Source organism: Rhea pennata, chromosome 4 (assembly GCF_028389875.1).
Source record: "Rhea pennata isolate bPtePen1 chromosome 4, bPtePen1.pri, whole genome shotgun sequence".
Lineage (NCBI taxonomy): Eukaryota > Metazoa > Chordata > Aves > Rheiformes > Rheidae > Rhea > Rhea pennata.
In genome coordinates this window covers 3,793,997-3,808,626 of record NC_084666.1, presented here as the reverse complement: position 1 = coordinate 3,808,626, position 14,630 = coordinate 3,793,997, and the positions used below count along the sequence as shown (strand labels likewise).

The 14,630-nt window shown below is 42.7% G+C and overlaps 1 protein-coding gene across 2 annotated transcripts in view; it reads right to left on the bottom strand.

Moving 5' to 3' along the window:
• The window catches only part of SMOX (spermine oxidase), a 56,711-nt gene that overhangs the window by 13,692 nt on the left and 28,389 nt on the right, over positions 1-14,630 (bottom strand). For both annotated transcript variants that reach the window (XM_062575079.1, XM_062575080.1), the window contains exons 2-4: positions 12,877-13,111; positions 8,340-8,566; positions 95-268 (exon numbers count right to left, since the gene is read on the bottom strand). In XM_062575079.1, the coding sequence (XP_062431063.1) occupies positions 95-268; positions 8,340-8,566; positions 12,877-13,084 (609 nt within the window). In that variant the 5' untranslated portion in view covers positions 13,085-13,111. The remainder of the gene's footprint in view (positions 1-94; positions 269-8,339; positions 8,567-12,876; positions 13,112-14,630) is intronic.

The following is a 14,630-nucleotide window of genomic DNA, read 5'->3' as shown; positions in this document are numbered from 1 at the left end:
GCCTCAGTGATGGGCAAAGCTTAGCCAGGTCTCTGAGGTTCAAGATGGATCTGCCCTTGGGAAAAAACAAACAAATAACAACGTGCACACACACCTTAAGATACTGCTGGATCATGGCTAGTTTCAGCCTCTTGATGGCCTCCGTGTCATCCGGATCGGCTTTGACACGTTTGCGCACTACGTCCCGTGTAAAGACGCCCACACTATTCTGGCTCTCAGCATTGACTGGTTTACCTCGTTGGAAGAATTCCTGAGTCAAGTTATAGACCTGCCAGAGACAGGACAGAAAGAAAGACAAAGTGATTCACAGAAGAATCCAAACCCCACACAGCATGCTTCTTCCTGCATCTAAAACCAGGTCACCTCCTTTTGCCAACTCTGGAGATCCAGGCTTCTAATGAGCTTCAGCAGTTTATTGTACCCTCTGTTCCAACCCCATATCAAGTTGCACCCACAGTTCTATTGGTCAGAAGAAGACACAGTACTTCCCTCCTCCAGGCAAAAAAAAAGGACACAGATAATCACCCTTGCTCACCTGCAATAGTTTAATTACTATTAAGCTGTTTGTTGAGTATGTCCATTCTCTCAATGGCACAAGACCAGGCCAGACAATCCTGCCATTTTCAGGAGCTAAATCCTGTTATTTGACCAGCTGTTTAGATATGGCAGCTGAATCAGTAAGTCAGCTCCCTGGAGGTTAAGGGCAGACTACAAAGTATCTCCATCTAGAGGCCACCACAGGAGCGACAGAAGGGCATCTGAGGATGCTATGAGGGCAGATTTTTAATTTGAGGAGGTCCAAATTCCTAGCTTTTCTACGGGGCACGGTTAGGTGTGATTTTTGACTGTGTTGAGCAGTGACATAACCTGGGTCAACCCCGTTCTCCATTCAAAGTCTGCTAGGAGCGAACTCACACACTAAGACTTATGTGCTCCCTAGCCTCTGACATTAAGGCATCAGCTCTTCTTTCCTACAACCTCAGTGTGTCAGGTGCAATTCCTGCTGTAGACTCCATGTTTAAAACCTTCCTCAGGTAGCAGGGCCCAGGAGTTTGACTACTCTAATCTGGAACCAGCCTTTCCACCCTCTCCATTATCCCAACTGTTCAGCAGCAATGCCCAGGAATCCATCAAACTGGGGGAATTCATTTTCTTACTTTTCTGTTGTCCCCTGAGAAATAGGAAGTAACAAGCACAAGCTTAGCAAAGGAATTTTGTATGCACACACATTTTTCTTGTTGAGTACAGAAAAAGTATAGATCCAAACAAAAACTTCAATATACCACAACCAGGAATCAGCCTGAGAAGGACCCACAGGAAAGATCCCTTTCTTACAAATCATTCCTCTTTGAAGATCTTCCTGATATTTTTTTACTACAGTTTTCCACAGTATAAGCTGCTTAAAAGCAAGAAAACAATCATCAACCCTGGCCATCCGCTTGCGACTGTCTGCAGCAATAAGTACTTCTGTCTGCAAGATTCTCAGAATGGCTTGCAGTTGAATCATGGCCCTTCATTTCCACAGAAAAATTCTGAGGAACTTTGTAACATCACACAAAGAAGTTCTTAAAAGGTACCTCAAGAAGGGCAACTCATCCCATTAATAACTTGTTTGCCCAGAATGAGTCACTTTCTCATTTACATCATGCCACAGGAGTGCACAGTGCTTTTATAAGTAAAGTGGCAAGATCCCTGCCTGTTTTTCTTGTCAAAGACGGTTTGATTACAACTCATGTTCCTTTCTGGAGACAGATTATTTGGGTATATCCAGTACTTAAAGTTCACTAGAAAGTAAATGCCTAGTAGGAAGCAGGCATCCTCTCCACCAAAGTCTCCTAAAGCTTCCTGTTCTCTCCTCATTTGGCTAACCCACCATGTTTTAGTGTCCAACTGCCATCCATGCTCTCCAGAAGCTTGATACGATTTATATTTTCTCTCAGGGTTTAAGAGTAAGGTGTATTTGAGGAGGCTGAATGGAGGGAAGATGAGGGAAGGGATACAATGAGGGAAGATGCATGACAGTGGTAGGAGTAAAAGAGAGCAGGTAAATGAATGGGGGAAGGACAGTAGATGAGAACAAGTAAGGGATGGCAAGGAAACCAAAGAAGAAAATTATTAAAAAAGGGGGGAAAAAGGAATATATACAAAAGAAGGGAGGAGAAGTAGTCATAAAAAATGAGTGGAACTGCTGAAGACAGAAGAGAATTGCAGGCACTGATAGGACATGTAGCCATTCCAAGATTTCCAGGTAAGAAAGGCTAGGAGCAATGTCCTATGCTGAAGTGAAGACTTCCAGCAAAGGAAAAGAAATGATCTCTTCTCTATCCCCCAATGTCACAAGCTCTTTGGCAGTTTCAACGTCCCACGGTTCTCAGGTCTACCGATTTCCGAAGCCCAAACAAGTACAAGCTGCATAGACCTTGCGTCAGCACAATGCAGCTCAGCTTTCATAAGCCGATTGCACACTATAAGCAGATAACGCATTCACAAGACAAGCAAAGCTGTATTAAAACCCAGTTACCACTTGGCCAAAAGGATAAGTGAGTCATTGGCATGTTTTTATTAAGCACTGTATTCCTCATTGCCCAACAGAGGAAAGAGCAGAAATGAACAATTCCCTGTGCTGTAAACATCAAGTAAAGCCTGGTGAAAGGTAGTGTCATGAACCTGCTGAAAGATTCTGTTGATTTTATAATTTACCCTACAAAATGGCCACGAATCAAAACTGAGGGCACCATGCCCATCTGCCCATCAGCAAGGACAACTACACCATATGCAGTCCAGATTCATCTCTTTTTCTCTAATCACAGACAAACCTGACACAGTAGGAAGAAGGGAAAAAGAAAAAAAAACAAAAGAAAAGGCAGATTGCATCTGTATTTTCTCCTGGTTTGTACTATAGGTTAATTCACATCCTGAAGCAACAATCCACTCATTTCTCACCCTGAAGCTCCTCTAGCTTGGGGCACAATAAGTGGTCCCAGAAGCAAATCTGCAAGAACCATGAACAGAAGCAAAAGCAGCAGAACCTCTCAAGCGACCATCCTTTTTAGGTAGACAGCCATCCTTAATATTGAGGGTCTACATACAATCCTGAAGGGAAACGTGGCTCAACATCGAAGTCTAAAAAGAGTTAACTGAATGGCTTTAATCCTAAAACAGCTTCACTTCAGCTCAAATAGTCTGTCTCCTTTCCGATCAGCTTTGCAGCAGCTGTCTCCGCAGAGAACACGGCCTCTGCCAGGGATGTCCTTTCTATTACCCTAAGGTTTCCACCTACAAGTTTAATACGTATGTGCTCATCTACCACAGGAAGAGGCAGTCTCTTAGGAAGAACAAATCTAAATAAAGAAGTTTTTCAGTACTGGAGGAGATCAGGAAAGCACATCCCCATCCACGCTCTTTCCTGTCAGAGCAGCTGACAAGCCTTAGCATTGTCTTTTTGTCACTTGGCTTTAAAACTCAAGTGACTTAATCCCCGGTCCGATGGGCAAAACCTCTGAAGGAGATAGGCCCAAGCTGTTACTAGGGCAGACATCTGTCAGTGCAATAGAGGGGCAGGGAGGGAACGGTGACTCTCAGTGGCCCTCCAGCCCTGCTTTCTACAATAATGCAAGGCACTAGAGTTTAATTGGAGATGGCATCAAGCCCAGCACAGGGTGGGGGTGAGAAGGGTGGAAAATTCTGCAATTCTTTGGCTGCATCCCTCCCCCAGAAAATGTGCAGCGCACAGGAGAAAGCTGACAGATAAGGAGGCCATTAATTAGCTGATTGCTAAAGGGAGGGTTCCTGGGAAGCAGGCCCTTAGGGCCTTTACTGAAAAGCCTAAGTGAAAAAAGGCATGTTTTTTAAATCAAGTTGACCAGTGGACTGTGAAATCCCTGGACACTGGACAGGAAAAGCAGTGCAGTCTGTTACCTGGGTTTAACTAGCCAAAGTCACCAACTGCCTCCCACTCTTCGCAGAAACCTGGGAGTTGGTGTTAAGTACCTCTTTGCAGTGAAAAAAGGGCACTTACTAGTGACAGAAGAACAGCTCTGAGATGGGTTGTCCAGATTCTTAGAATCACAGAATGGTAAAGTTGGAAGGGACCTCTGGAGATCATCTAGTCCAACCCTCAGCATAGCCCCATACAGGGATTGAACCCATGACCTTGGCATTAGCAGCACCACACTCCAACCAACCGAGCTAAACCTGATTCACATTTTCTCAGCGGTTCTACATACACGTGCACCCTCGAGCTACAGCCCTCGGAGGTCACGCTCCTGCCCCGTTTCTGTGCAGCGTGCAAGTGTGCTACAAGCAAGCAGAACCCTAAATCCCTCCCAACCCCAGGATCCCCCCAGTTATCCTAGCAGAACTGGCAATGAAGGCACAAAGATTGGTATGGATACCAATCATACATGTGGTATGGACAGGACAGGCCTGAGAACTTCCCAGTGCTGGTACTTAACCCTTCCTCCTTACTTTGAGGAGGCCGACTAAGTGGGCAGATGATGACCCTAAGCAATGCCAGCCCTCCACAGTACAAATTATAAGGACAGTCTTAAAACAAACATAGCCAGAGAGCTGTCTTGCCGAATGCAGGCCTGATGCCCTTCATGATGGGCACTGCTTGGCAAGGGAGCGAGTGGAAATACAGGTAGCTGCTCTGCAGAAATGGAGACAATCCTTACAGACACTGCCAAGCTTGCTAGTGCTCTCTCAGAAGAGCACTCAAGTCAGCTTGGTCACCAGCTCGCAGTAAGACTTTGACTGTCCTTTCTGCTATAGAAATGAAGAGATGAGCAGTCTTATTGCACGTCTTCCTCACAACCAAATAAAGGCTTCTGTGAGACATCCCCGTAGCTATTAAAAATTCAGGCTACTATGAACAAAACGAAGCAAAACTTGTATAGACAAAGACAGCCAAAAAAAAAAGAGAAATATTTGGAAAAGCTCCCTGAAAAAGTGTAAGAACTTTCCAAGTGAACAAACAAGGCAAGGTTGTGGAGGTACTGGGGTTTTTTGCCTCTCATACCAGGAGAACTCAGTATAGGAGTCCCTTATTGCTTAGGCATTGCTTAGGGAGTCCTAAGGCTTTGCTAAGCTCCAGCTTCAGTGACCTACATGCCAAGGGAAACATTCATTCAAAAGGGACCCTCTGCTCTTTGTATTCACCAGAATTCAGAGTCTGAACAACAAGATAAGCAGAAGTAGGGACACGCAGATGGAGAAGCGGGGCTGGAGGACACGCTTGAACCCAAGCACACAGCAGCAGCTGCAGCAAAAGAAGGGCAGTGTGCGAGCTCGTGGGAAGCGAGCAGGCTGCGCAGGGGAAGGCAGGCATGTGAAACTGTGACAAATTTAGCCCCTGTTCATTCAGGACTGCATTTTCCACTGTTAATGCCAGTGCTCCATCCCTGATTAGCGTTTACATCATGTGGTTGCTGCTGCTTTTTTTTTCTTCTTTCCAGGTCAGGACAGTCTGCGTTGCAGCCTTTGCTACTGCTTGCTCTTCTACAGGGCGAGATGTAGTGAGGGAGGGTGCGATGCTAACAGCAGGGAGTCCTGAGAAGGCTCTGGGAGCTCTTACAAGGCAGAGTATAAGTCTATCACATGCACCTGACTTCAGGATTTGGTGAGCTGCAGAACTGCTCTTTACCTTGGTGTGACAACCTCAGGACGTGACAAAAATACTTCTCGCTAAAATCTTGCCTCCAAATAAAAGTAGAGGTACAGAACTGAAGCCCAAACTCCCACCTTTTCTCCCCAGCACCCACTTCCTCACAGGTTAAAGCAAGAGAGTACTGGCCAGCCAGGACAGAAAAACCCAACAGAACGATGAAAATGCAGAAAAGCTGAAGGAAAGCAAAGATACACCAGACTGACTCTACCTATGCATAAAGAGAAACCTCTGCTGCACTTTATGCCAAAGGAAAAGGTTCCCAAAGGTGCAGGCCTGTGGCACATGCAGCCGCCAACTTGTATTTCACACAGTCTTTTTTTAACAAGAGTTTTTCAGCACTTCACACAGCTCGCCTTAATTCTCACTTTTCTGAAATAGCACAGGGAAGAACCCATGGTCAGTTGTCTTAAATCCCTAAAGATCATTTAGTCTAACACCCCAAAGAAAAGCCGGGACAAGAAGCTCCACAGCACCATGAGCTGCCCTCACAACAAATGCCAGCACACTGCAAAGAAAGAAGGAATACAAAGTACCTCCCCATCAAAAGCAATTAGAGGTTGGCTGATGTCCTCCTCTTGGCTTAAGCTGTCTCTTACACAGTTTTTTATGGCAAAGACTAGCTGTAGACATTTTTACAATCCATAAACGTGAAATCCTTTTCTGTCTCCTAGCAATAAAGATATCCTGTGGCAACGATAAGCTAATTACATGTTGCATAAAGAAGATTAACTTTTAATGTGTTGTTCTTTCATGTCACTGGCTGCTCCCTTTCTTTTGCTTTAAAGGAAAGGGTAGGTTTACTAAATTAATCATTTTTAAAACGTCTGCACCTTGTTACAGCCTTTGTTTTATAAGCTGTACCTCAAAACTAAGTAGCTTTCATCTTTGTGTTTTCTTCTATTCAGAGTCTGTCTACCCCCGACACCCTCTCTTTGCTGGAGATTTTCTATTTATTTTCTTTAAGACAAGATGATCATCGAACACTGCCTGCAATTTGGTGGTGTTCCGTCCATTTACACGCATTAATGTTTCTCACTGCACTATTTTCACTTATTCCCTCTCTCTCTCTTCCAGACTTATTTGCTGTTGACCTTGCTCCAAAGTCATCTTACTTTTTTTTCCCCCGTTGATTGGGATTACGTTTTCAATCCAGTAATATGAAAAAGATGTTCAAAGAAATTATCTCCACCTTCAGTTGTCCAAGAATTCCCTCTCATGCTGTGGACTGCTGAACTCCTTCCTTAACGAAGTTTCTCTAAAATTCCTACCACTCTTCTCTACAACTGAAGTGATTTTGTGCCATCCTATCACAGATTCCAGCTCCAAGGCTCCAAACGTCAAAAGTCTTTCCAACTAAAACGTCCTGATTCCTTCTCTACATTCAATTCATGATAACTGATCACAGGCCACAGTAAAAAGTTTTTCTTGGTGGCTTTCTGAACGTTTAAGGATGTATTTTTAAACATAAAATATATAAGAGTAACCTGATTCTGGTGTGTGTTTAGCCAAATATCAAATACTGATGAAGTTGCCTGTCAGATGAAAATCTGGGGGTTTTAGACATGACTGTAGCCAAAAAAAGTTAATAAGATTTTGCTCTATTTTATACAAACCACTCAGAGATCACATTCCTTGGAGAACAAGATATTCTTCATTGAGCTTCCCTTCCCAAAATATAATTTCTAAGTGACATGGAAAAAATAAATTATAAATGAACTTTGGTAAGCCTCCTCCTTTGACTCCACTCTATTCTAAGGCTAACTCTAGCTAGTGAAAGCCGATAGAAGTACCATCAATCTTTCTACTTCACATGTAACACAAATCAATATATAGAACTGCATTTTCCCTCTGACAGAAACACCGCAGAATCATGAGAGCAATGCTGAGTTACATCAAAGCATATTTGGTTCTTCCTGTCAAGGAACCTAACATCAGCTTATTGCTTCTTTAGCAGCAGTTAATCTTTTCACTAAACATGCATTTCCATTTCCATCCTGCAATATTCCACTTAGTATTTTTAGAGTCTGCATCTGTAGTTTGTTTTGATTTGGCTCTTCAGCCCTACAACGAGGCCCCACTCTACATTGAAATGAAGAGGTCATTGCTGAACATGATGCAGAACAAACTAAAATAACTTTATAGTGAAGCCCCTATCGGTCTGAATCTCCTGGAAAGTACGCCAATTGCCTTCTGATGCAAGAAATCTTGCAGTGCCTGCGATGCTGCACTGACTTTGGCATACTACACAGCACGCTATGGTATTTATAACATCAATAAAATGTCACAGAGCTACAATATTTTAGTTGTTGTTAAGATTTTGCATTCTACTTTGTTTAGTAATTTGATCCCTACTTTATCCTGCTAATTAAGTAGCAATGATTTCTATAGCAAAAGATTGGATCTCCCCAGCAATCGTTGCTGGAAGTGATTAAATTGATGACAAACATTGAAAGATTGTTCTTCCTAACAACAGTGAGTTAATCCCACATTAGGGATGTTGAATAGGGAAGAGTTAAGCAGATGAAAGTAAACTAAGCATTGGATCTTTTGAAAAGAAATTCAGGACGTTACCAGTTTTCCACCATTGCCTAGCATCTGCAGTGTTAAACCTGACAAGGGGTCCCCATGTTTCAGACAAATCTACAGCCTGACAGAGCAGCTGAATACCAACCTCGTTGTATAAATCACTGAATTCTTCAACCACATCTTTCGGGATCCTTTGTCCATTGTTGGTAAGATGATAAGCCACCCCATTCTTGGAGTAAAGACTGATCCGGCCAACGCTTCTCTCACCATCAGTAGTCTCCTCAAGTAAACCATTGTCTTCTGCTAGATGATAGACTGGGTTTCCATGTGAACCATGGATCCACGTAGCTCCCAGTTCAAAAGTGGCGTGCTCTGTAGGAGTGTAAACCAAGCAGACTAGTTATAGAAACCCATTTTTCTGAAAGTGTGTCACACTCAATCTCAAATGAAATGTACATGTGCAAAACCAGAGCAATTGCCTAAGTACACCACGTGTTTGAACATCATTTAAGTAGAGCTTTCCCTGCTATATGAGGGTAATATCAGTGTTCTTCAAACAAGTCCTTCAGGATACAATGTCAGACAGTGCAAGAAAGATGAGATGTTTCCAGTAAAGATACACCACAGTGCCACCACTGATACTTACAGTGAAATGTGGAATCTTTAAGGTTCCCAGTTCTTATCACGGTTGTTGCCAGCTGCTCTATGCCTGCTACTTGGCCTTTCTATATCATCTTCTATAAAATTGCACCTAAGAACAAGACTGGAGAGTAGAGGATGTACTGTTCGTGTAAGCTATATACTAGTGAAAGGTGGGTGAGGGAGTAAAGGAGAAGAGCTGTAAGAATCCACATGGTAGTATTTCAAATAGGACATAAGAGAATACTTACACAAATATTAAAGCAGGAGGGAAAGAACATATATAGATTACCTAAAGACTTCAAATATCTACTATATTGGACAGGAGGAGATGGATATCCAGATTCAGGAAAAAAAAAAGCAGCAAGATGCAGGAAAAATGGGGACTGCCTTGGGACAGTAACATTGGCCTGCATACTAAGCCCTGCCTTGTGATTAAAAATCTAAGTTATTTATAAAAACGCCTCAGGCCATCTGAAATGCAAAAATATATATCCATTCCTGAAATGAGGAAATAGGTTATATTTTACTATTTATGCCTTTGAAATTTTAAATCAGGTTCAGAAGTCCAAAGCTAACTGTTTTTAAAAAATCTGACAAAACAGTCATCATCCTTCTCAGTATCCCAGACAACACCACATAGTATCACTCATTCTGTAGAGGTATTTGAATGTGTGATTAAGAACAAGTGGAGTAGTTAACAGGCTGAAGGTTTTCACTCTCAACAGGATCTTGCTTGATGAAGAAAGGATCATGCAGTTACCAGCCATCACGTGTTGTTTGACATGTAAATAGATGCTCAAAAACATTGCAGCATTATACAAATACACTCAGGTTTACTGGGAGCAAGCTCCAAGAAATGCCACTGTCCAGCTGAGACCCTACCTCAGAGGGAAGCTTCACACACCTTGTTTTTCAAGAAGACAACAACCTCATCATTAAGGAGCATGGTGACTGCCCTTCAAAATATGTTTGAGGGCTTCAGAGTGCAAAGACTTCTATGCATACCTAAAATAAAACACGTGCTTAAAGATGTGCAACATCAAGGCACAAACGTGAATATTTAAGGCACCACAAATTCTAGTATACCCTCAGAGCATCCAGCCTCGTGGAAATGACTGCTGTACATTGGCAGCCAAGGTACAAGGCTCATAAATATTGCATGTGGCAGTCACCTTGTTAACTGCAATCCTCCTGCAAGTCCTCACATACGAGATCATCAGCAGGAATACTGCCTGCTGCTTCATGTCAAGAGCTTGCTCTGTGCTGTACTAACAACCCCCCTGGATCTAGTTCTTTTTTATAGGGCACCTGATCTCTCCAAGGAATGCCAAAAGCACCAGCAGGTCCCTCTCAGTAACATGACTGATGTGATCCAAGTTCTCTCATTTTCAGTGGCTGTGTGGAATGTACTCAAATATCAGGAAATTAAAAATAGTCATCTAGCCTGTAATACTTAGAAATTCACTAGCATTACTCCCAAGCAGATAATCCAGTTATTACCTAGTATAAATTACATAAGTTATTTGAAAATGTAAGATTAAATAACATCTTTTTTTTAAACAGAGAAACCTAATTCACTTTCAAGGCTTTAAAAGATTTCAGTTTCAGTATTAAACTACTTTGAATGAATCACACAATAGAACAAGTTTTTTGTAAAATCCGCCTGCTACTCTGCAAATATAATTATTGACATACAAGCAGCAGTCAAAACAGGCCTATACACAACAATATACCATACCAGCAATTTTCCAAAGGAATGCATAGATTGCATATCAAGCCTTCTGAATATGCACAGGAACTTTCACATTTCCCTTTGAATCCCTGACTACTCCTCAGGCATCCTGTCGTGAAATATCTGCAGTGGATACAGATGTATCATATATCATATATAAGAAATACACTTACAGTCCACAGACACATAAACCCTCTGCCTCACCTGTGTTAGAGATGAGGAATCGAACCTCTGAAAATCCAAATTATTCTCCTGCGCTTAGTAGCAACATACTTTAAAACTGGCCCTGAAGTAAAGGAAAATACTAACCCCTGCAGGATACAGCATTGCTCAGTGAGAGTGGAAGTACTAGGATATAACTCTGTGAAGGTGTAATCCTATCTGTGCTGAAGGTTTAAATTTCATCTTGCATCAGAGGGGAGTAGCCAGAAAAGTCTAATATTTAAACTCCTTTCAAACCAGCAGATCAAAGCGGTTGTATGTTGAAGACTCAGAAGAACCCCTTCTGTAGTAATTTTGTGGAAGTTTTAGCCAGATCTGAGAAATGAGCAGGTCTCACCTGCCCCAGGTGCGATCTTGATGCTCTGGGCAGTACAGAAGAAGACAGTACAGCCTAGCATCATGCTTCCCTGTCGCTTCTGTAACCACGGAATAAGGAGGCTCCTGGCAAATGCTGCTTCTGAAGGCTTTACCACCCAGCAGAGCTCCAAAATAGTGCGGCTATACAGTGTGCGCATCTGCAAAGCTCACAAGGTGCCAGAACATGCACTACCTTGGTAAAGAGTTGCACGCATTACCTGCACAGTGTAATTTCGCTAATTTGCAGAAGATAAGAAGAGACAAGACAGGTCACAGTTTTCAAACAAGTGTTAACATATCAAGATTAAAATTTTAGATTCCAGTCCTTTACTCTGCAAATAATGGTTACAGCTACAAACTGCATCATCTTCACCAAGCAGAAAAGCTTGCTTTGGCTTCATGTTAGTTAAGAAGTGGTAACAAACAGGAGGTAGATTCTCAGCAAAGGCAGAGATGTGAGTAACTGGTGAAGGTGTCCAAAGGTGACAGAAATGGTCTCTGTATTAGTACCACAAAATTATTTCACAGGTGCACTGACAAAAATATTTATCACTCCCTGAAGATTTCAGATCTCTAACACTTCCCTCCTTTCACAGACATGATACAGGATATTTTTAATACAGTGTATTGTGAGTAAAGGACACACTTCCCATTCTAACCTCTATGCCAAGTCTCAGCAGAATGCAAAGTGCCCTGTTAAGACCCTGGAGATTAGATTTGTCCGACTGCCTTTTCATTCATTTCCCTTCTAAAAGTTCATAGGACACTGCTGTTTATTTACTATTGTAAATTTATCGAGTGAAATGCAGTATGTGATTTAACGACCTGAGAAGTAAAAAGAAAGGAGGCCAGCAAGAGGCTGGAGTTAATAAATACACAGAGTGGGATCAGAAGCAGAACTAGTTAATTGAAATCAGGAAGGCAATTCAGTAAAAATGAAGAGCTGTTCGCCTCCTGCGGAGAAGACAGGCAATGTCCTTCTAGATGCCAGGGGAAATCTCATTGACTACTGCACTGCAAAGGGCAACATTTGTTCCAGTAACTTTGCATTTAGAGATTTTACAGGATAGGATTAAAATATCCAGTGTCTGCACCACTATTACATGCCGAGAAAGGAAGCCACAGAGGTAGGAAAGCTGCAAATCATGATGAAAGGATATATTGAAGAGGTTTTTCCAGCAGCCTGATTCACAGTGGGTAGTGCCTACACAGTAAATTAGTTCTAGGGAAATGAATGGGGCTATTTATAGCTCTGAGCTTGTCCCTTTGCAAGTGATGTAAGTCACAGAGAAATGGATGTTCTCTGGTCAGGAGTTTACTGACTGCTCTTAAGCAAGAGTCAGGCTTGAAAACTATGGTGGAAACTGTCTTGATAAACTTAGTCAATCACAGGGTACTTCTCACAAGCCTATTATACTTAGCTTTTCTTATAAACAGAAAAACAGTCACCAAGATCTTCATTTTATGCAAATATGGTCCACTTTGGAGTAGTCTTCCATCTGAAGATCTGAAGGTGTTGTAAGCACAGCCCAAATTTGCCCACCCACCCTAAAGGAAGCCCAAGGAGTCACGTGTCTGATAATGTCATACCTCAAGTACCCTTCTGCATGTGCATATTGACCAAAAAAGCAAGCTTTCAAGAACAAAGTAACTTAATAACAATACAAAAGCTTGCTAGTCAAATTCAGAAAGAAAACCCAATGCGTTGCTACCAAAATCCTGCTCTTACCAAGTTTCACACTTTGCACTCGGCCTCCAATTCGATCAGTTGCCTCAAGGATAGTTACATCCGTGAAACCACTTTCCAAGAGCGCTTTTGCAGCTGACAGGCCCGCAAGCCCAGCACCAATAACTACTATTCGAGGCTGTCGTTTTCTCCGTAGGCCACTACTAAGAGGATCATCCGTGCTGTCTGCAGATATTTCACAACTTTGCATGCCGTCCAAGCTCTCTTTCTAAGGAACCTATGGAAAAAGCAAACAAGCATTTTCAGAGAACTTGGCTCACACTTAGCCCTGCAGTTAAAAATCCTAAAGAAGTCTGTAAAAAAAAAATGTACAGGAGGAAAGAAAGTGAACTTGTGAACTAGAACCAGACTTTCAAATTGGATGCATAGAAAGGATAATCGAGGTCAGATTTTTGGTCTGCAGTACCAACACTGGAAACTCCAGAAATCTCCACCCTCTTGCAACCATGTATCCTATTTCTAGAGAACTCAAAGGATTTGCAAACTCCAATCTCTTTAAATAACATCAAGAAGTGGCAATTTTGTGGTAAAGACTTCAAAAAATAAAAAAGAAAATCACATACTCAAGAACAACGAGCTTCACAATACAGTAATGAAGCTTCACTATGCCTCTGTGGCAACCACAAAGCATAAGCTTCAGATCATATAACTACGGGACTTGGTAAAGAGGATTTAACTGAAAGCATGGAGATCAGATATCAAACCAATCATTACAGCAATGGTACAGATGGACAAAATGTTTCAACTGATGAAAGCCAATGAGGGTCAACTGAAAAATTCAGTCACATGACACAGCCTCCAAGCCAACACCATCCTGTCACATCAGGATCGGTCTTAGTGTTAGGAGAGGTTCAAATCCATATCTATTCCCATTAGATTGATATTAGAAATCATAGAATCAGTAAAGTTGGAAGGGACCTCTGGAGATCATCTAGTCCAACCTCCCTGCTCAGCACGGTCACCTAGAGCATGGTAGACAGGGCTGCATCCAGGCAGGCCTTGAAGATCTCCAGAGAAGGAGACTCCACAACCTCTCTGGGCAACCTGGTCCAGTGCTCCGTCACTCTCGCAGTGAAGAAATTCCCCCTCACGGTCAGGCGGAACTGCCTGTGCTTCAATTTCTGCCCATCGCCTCTTGTCCTGTCACATGGGACAACTCAAAAGAGTTTGTCCCCGGCCCCTTGACACCCTCCCTTCAGGTCCTTGTACACATTGATCAGATCCCCCCTCAGTCTTCTCTTCCCCAGGCCGAAGAGGCCCAGCTCTCGCAGCCGTTCCTCACAGGGCAGGTGCTCCAGCCCTCAGATCATCTTCATAGCCCTACGCTGGACTCTCTCCAGTAGCTCCATGTCTCTCTTGTAGTGGGGAGCCCAGAACTGGACGCAGTACTCGAGTACCTTCATCTATGCAACATAGCCAACCAATCCTCCAAGAGGCATCTCATTTTTCTTTGCAAAATCCTAGAGGCTGTCTTTTTGACTGTGTGCACTCCTAGTTTCAGGTCCCATTGCCTTATTTTAGTACATGGCCTGAATGCATATTCTGTCCCTGTCTGCTTATACACTCTTGAGAATAGGGAGGTATTGTGGACATGCTCCAGTGAAAATTTTATGCTCTGATTTAGGAGCCAGGAGATAGAAAATACGCCCACTCAAACAAGGCAGCTGTTCTCATCCACAGCAATAGGAATCAATGCCATGAACTTCATTATATTAGGAAGAAAAGTCAAACGACAC